Below are 6000 nucleotides of genomic sequence, written 5' to 3'. Positions count from 1 at the left end.
ATTATAAAAGACTTTATTGACACCAGCTTATAATCAGTGTTCATGTGGGAAACCATTTTGGCCCATTCTTGTTTTGAAATAAGACACTGTGAAGGTACTGAGCATAGCCTCCCATCCTGGAGTCCTGTGTCCTCTCTGCAGTCAGATGGCCAGAGCTTCCATCATCCTGTGGTTTCATATGTGTAGAATGACATAGCAACTACAGAGCATTGTTTCCTCTGTCTGATCGGATCCCATACAGACATTCTTATAGTGTTGACTCTGAAATGAATTAACAGGATTTCATTGACACAAGTCAACTTTGGGCAAAAATAGTTGGACCACTCTTATAATCTTGTAATCTCTGATTTAAATTTTTTTTATCATACATATTCAGGCTGTAGATACAGAATGCTCTCAACTGATGGTTTCAAAGATCTAATGTTGGAATTTTATTAAAGTTGAATTCAAAGCAGTAGTGCCTTTTTATTTGTTTTAATTCAGTTTATTTGTGGCTTCTAATCACAGTCATGATTTCTTTCCAAATTTGACTGATTTTCAGGTGTTCTGCTTCCTAAAGGACCAAGATATATCTATTTTATCAAGTAGTTACCAGTTTGCAAAGGAGATTGCCATGGCTTGTAGTGCTGCCCTGTGCCCTCACCTGAGAACTCTAAAGAGTAACAGAATGAACAAAATTGGACTCAGAGTGTCCATTGACACTGATATGGTAAGACATAACTTTGTGATATATTTTTGAGATTTATATTGCTATAAATATATTTGTATGTAGGTTGTGTGTGCCATGGTGCATATGTGAAGTATAAAAAAAAAAAAAAAAAAAAACCAAACCTCACAGGAGTCAGTTTTCTCCTCCTGTCATTGAGTTCTAGGGACTCAGCTCAGCTTAGGAATCTGTCCAGCTTGTCCACTGAGCCATCTTGCTTCTCCTGAAATCAAGATTTTTATCTAACCCTTTGAGAAAAGGGAGCCTCCTGCTGTTTTTTCTTTTGTTTTTGTGGTGCTGACAATGGAACCCAAGGCCTTAGTGCTAGATAAGCACTCAACCACTGAGCTGCACTTCCATCCCCAAGCCAGAACTTGCTGCACACATTTATTACCTCTGTTAATCTCTAACTAAAGCCAGGCTTTTCTGTAAAAAGTCACAGAGTAAATATTTTTGCAATGTAAGCTGCAGGGGTTTCTCTACAATTTACCTTTTGTCCTGGGAAGCCGTTACAGGGGTAACTGCATGAATGTGGCTGTGATCCAGTGAACCTGTTCTATACAACAGGGTGGCCTGTAGACCATGGCTTGCTGATTCATTAAACATTCCAGAAACACTTCATTAAACATTCCAGAAAGCAGCAGTCATGCTGTATAGGATGGAGTTGGTGGGTCATGGAGATGTTGACGCTAGACCACAGTGGAAATGCTTCCAGAAGAGCTACCCTTAATTCCCAAATAGAACTTCATCTCCAGACTCTCCTTAAATATTGCCCCATGATCAATACATAGTTGATACTATATATTTCTTGTGATTTTTATGCATGTACAAACAAATGTATATATGTAATGAAACTTGTGTCATAGCTTCAAAATGTTTTATTTGCCATACTTTTTTAATATACCCTGAAATTACCATTCCTACCATGCCTGGGTCTCAATGTAAACTCCTTCTGTTCTAGGCTGACCTTGAATTTAGGAATCTGCCTGCCTTTGTAAGCATAAACAAAAAACTTAGATGGGCGGAATCTTGCTTTGAGACCATCACTCCCTAACTCTCTTTATCTCCTTCCTTAGACTCTTTCTGACAATCTGGCTCATAGGGCAGCTGCCACTGTTCCTTTTAGATCTGTGAAACTCCTTATAAGATTCATATTGCATCCTTCTATTTTGCATAGTTGAGAAATTATATATTTTTAATCATGTTTTCAGCATTCTTTCCCACACAGCCTTAAGGGCTGTCTTAAAAATCCCAGTACTAGCATTTTGCTGAGACATAGACACACCCTTTCCTCCCAGCCTTGTGCTGTTTCTGATTCCCGGAGTCTTAACCTTGGCAGAGAGGACATTCCTCTAGGGAGAAGCTGGAAAATATAATTATATTATACAGCATAATTATCCAGCTAGCCCTCAGCCTGTAGCAGCCATCAACATTCATGGAGGCCCATGGCCTGCTGGCTCTGCTCCAGGGGCAGGAACCACGTCATTACATCCCTTACCAGGCCAAGCAGGACTTGGCACAATAGGGTGCTCAGTGCTTCTCTACCTAACAGTGTTTATCTAATTGACAGTGACCGTCCTACATGGAAAGGCTATCTTTCCCAGAATGTCTGGTGAATATTTGCTGGGTACACTTTGTAACATTTGACATCAAGTATAGATTTTCAAGGCAGATCCTTCATTCAAATTGGTTTTCTAAACAGGAGTTCATATACTGGTTTACTCCTCCAGCAAGATGTGTTCTACGCATGCTTCCTACTGATAAGAGGAGTTTTGTTTTCATTACTCCATTGGAAGACCCTTTCAAGGAAACTCAGAAAACTCGTTATGAGTATTGGTTGAGTAAGCACTGTTTTATCATTAAATGTATAGAAATATCAACTTCATCGTAATATTAAATCTTCATGTTAAATAGTATTGCAGGGCTTGTGAGGTGGCTTAGTAGGTTAAGTGCGTGCTGCACAACAAGTGTGAGGACCTGAGCTTGGATCCCCAGCACCCATGTCAAAGCATGGGAATAGCAGTGTATGCCTGTAACCCTACTGCTGTAGGGACAGAAACAAGACCCTGGGGCTTCCTGTTTTCAGTGAAAGGGACACTGTATAAATAAAGTGGAGCCTTAGTGGAAACCTTAGTGACACCCAAAGTCAAATCTCTGGACTCAGCTTGTGCACACAATTGCATACACACATGCACATATACACACATTGCATATACATCTCACACAAAACATATAGTACTGCAACAATTTGAAACACGGTATGTTGATTTTTCAATTCATTTGTAATTCAAATTAAGTTGCATTGTTAATTATATTAAAGCTTCATATCTCATTTACATATGTATTTAGTTGAAAGGAAATCTAAAATATAAAGTAGAAAGAAATGGGAAAATAAATTTTTGAAAATACCATTATTTTACTAATAGCTTTGAGCTGAATATTCAAAAAATGCTACATATTCGGCTGCCAAGCAACACAAGAGGGCTAATTTTCTAGGGTTACCTTTATCAAGATTTCTTTTTTTTCCAGGTTGAGTTCCAGGCAGGCTGTGAAGGCCAGCTTCTGCCTCAGCATTACCTGAATGATCTCGATAGTGCCCTGATCCCTGTGATCCACGGCGGGACCTCCAACTCTAGTCTGCCACTAGCAATAGAGTTAGCATTTTTCATTCTAGAAAACCTTTCTGAGTGAAACGGTGTACTGTGCTGTATGTTGCAAACTGATCGGTTAAAACGAATCCCAGCACTAAAACGGAAATGCCACCAACACTAAATGTTTGATAATTGAAATATATAATTTTGCTTTTTAGGTAGGAATGATTTTTAAAAATCATTTGCACAGTATTTAAGTTCCTAAAAATTTAAGGAATCATCATTTTTTTATAGCTTTATGCTTATTATAAGAACTAAGAAGAAATATTTCTAACTTAAAATTTATAGTATTTACTGTGTAACTTAAATGTTAAGCCAAAGTATCTGCACTTAGTTATACCTCTTTATATATGATGTTAATGAAGGAGCTATCTGCTTTGTGTATATGCTAAGGAGAACACTGGTTTTGAAGTCTGTTTAAAAATGTATTTCAGTAAGGAAGACCAGTTTCAAGATTCTAGACTTATAATTCTTTGAATAAAGCTGATAACTTATTTGTATAAATGGAATGAAGACCTACCTCCATGATTACATACAAACTGTGTGATTAAATTTAGAATTTTGCTTTTTTTTCTTCTCAAATTTCATGTATCTATCTATCTATATATATATATATACACATAAATATATCATTTTTTTCTGATTAAAATAATTGCGGGTGCTTCAGGACCTTATGCTTCTCTATTTAAGTCTGTTGTTTCCATAGCAACATATGATTTGGAATGTGTTTTATAAATCTTTGCTAATATATAAATAGGTAATATTTTTGTATCACAGTGCATTCTTTTTCTCCTTCCTTACAAAGTACACCACTGTATTTAACACTCTTGAGATGATGACAGGCCAGATGGCCTATGAAGTAGTCATCAGGTAGCAATAACTGAAGCCTAAAGCAGGTTTCCTTTACTTTCATGTTAATCCTTAGACATCAATGTATGAAGTGTAAATTTCAACAAACTTATTACTTTTGCATATTTTAAATTCTTTCTATGCTAGTTATTTTTTATAATGGAATAATTAACTTAACAAAAGTTAAAGGTTGTGATAGAGCTTTCTAGTTTAATTCAGACAACAGAGAAGAAAAAAAAAACTGTGTCATTTAACTTATATAAAATGTAATCATTGTTTTGATGCCTTTTTATTATGTGAAATATATTTTTTGTATTAAAAACACTCATTGTATCTATCAGGAAAGTCACACTAAATAACTCTGTGTAAGAAGGATTATTTATAAAGCATTGCATCTTATAGATCCAGTCACGTGATTCTCCTCCAAATCACACTTGGACCAGCCAAAGACATATTTGAGGAGAATGTCCACAAGTAATGTGAAATGTTACAGGTAGTAAATAAAATGGCAACGTATGACTGACAAAATTTAGCGAAATGATGTAATATAAAGATGATTGCATATCAGGCTCATTTTGTTTTCATAATTTGTTTCTTTTTCAGTATATTGTATACTTTGTAGTATAACTGTGCAATTTATGAATATTGAACTTACCAAATAGTGAAAGGTTCTTCTGTGGCAAAATAACTTTGAATTTGTTTTCAAAGTGTCTACAACCATTAAAAATTGGAATCCTAGTCTAAGATGTTAGAGGCACATTTTACAGCATTCTTTGGAGATGGGTTTTTCTGAATGCAGACACGTGCTTTATCATAGTTTTTCTTCACATTGGACTTAATTTGAAATTTTAGTAAAGAAATTGGTTGGCTCTTTGTAGTCAATCTCCAATGATCTGTTTATCTTAAGATGACTTTTAATACAACTCAGTTTCTCTGCATTTTGAAATATGAGGTGGACTGTAATCTTGCTTTATGCATCTATTGAACAAGCCATGTGCCTGTGTGTGCTACATATAAAAAAGGACCATTATCCGGTTTCATCAGTTGAGTAGTAAGTTCCTTCATTTTGGATGTGTGGAACAGAGAGTTAACATACAGGGACATTTTAACTGCTGCAGTGGAGAAATGACTCTTGAGTGAGTGTGGGTTACTGACTGGAGGATGCCCATGTCTGCCTCAGGAGGAGCTTGCAGCACAGTGGGCATTTGGTCTTAAGTCTGAAACACCAAGAATGCTTATGATTGAATAATAAAAGTCTTACTTTGACAGTTGTGTAGGTTCCTGACAACCTAGGTTTCTGTGTTGTTTCATGGAAGTTTCTTTCTTTTTTTTTAAAAAAAAAAAGATTTATTTCATTTATATGAATATGCAGTAGCCATCTTCAGATACACCAGAAGAGGCCATCGGATCCCATTACATGGTTGTGAGCCACCATGTGGTTGCTGGGAATTGAACTCAGGACCTCTGGAAGAACAAGCAGCCAGTGCTCTTAACCACTGAGCCATCTCTCCAGCCTCTAGAAGTTTCTTAATAGAATAATTTTGATATTATGATTCAAGTGATAAAAGACTTTCTTGAAGTAAAACAGAAACTTGCTGACTTATTCTAGGTTTAATATTTTGTTGAGTGGCTTTGAAATGTTTGACTCATGTGCACAGTTCAGCAAAAAGAAACATGAAAATTTAGCGTGTTAATTTTTTGTTCCTTTCTGCAATTAAAATGCTTTTTACCAATGGCTGAGTAAAAAAATGTTCAGACAGAAGCACTGGAACCCTTATAATCCTAAATGTTGTG

The 6000-nt window shown here is 36.1% G+C and overlaps 1 protein-coding gene across 3 annotated transcripts in view; it reads left to right on the top strand.

Moving 5' to 3' along the window:
* Zfyve16 (zinc finger FYVE-type containing 16) overlaps window positions 1-5430 on the top strand; it is a 50194-nt gene extending 44764 nt beyond the window's left edge. For all 3 annotated transcript variants that reach the window (XM_029468386.1, XM_021180901.2, XM_029468385.1), the window contains 2 exons: window positions 542-709; window positions 3236-5430. In XM_029468386.1, coding sequence (XP_029324246.1) covers window positions 542-709; window positions 3236-3397 — 330 coding nt within the window. In that variant the 3' untranslated portion in view covers window positions 3398-5430. The remainder of the gene's footprint in view (window positions 1-541; window positions 710-3235) is intronic.
* Window positions 5431-6000: the final 570 nt, after the last annotated feature.

Source organism: Mus caroli, chromosome 13 (genome assembly GCF_900094665.2).
Source record: "Mus caroli chromosome 13, CAROLI_EIJ_v1.1, whole genome shotgun sequence".
Lineage (NCBI taxonomy): Eukaryota > Metazoa > Chordata > Mammalia > Rodentia > Muridae > Mus > Mus caroli.
This window is presented reverse-complemented; position numbering and strand designations above follow the sequence as displayed.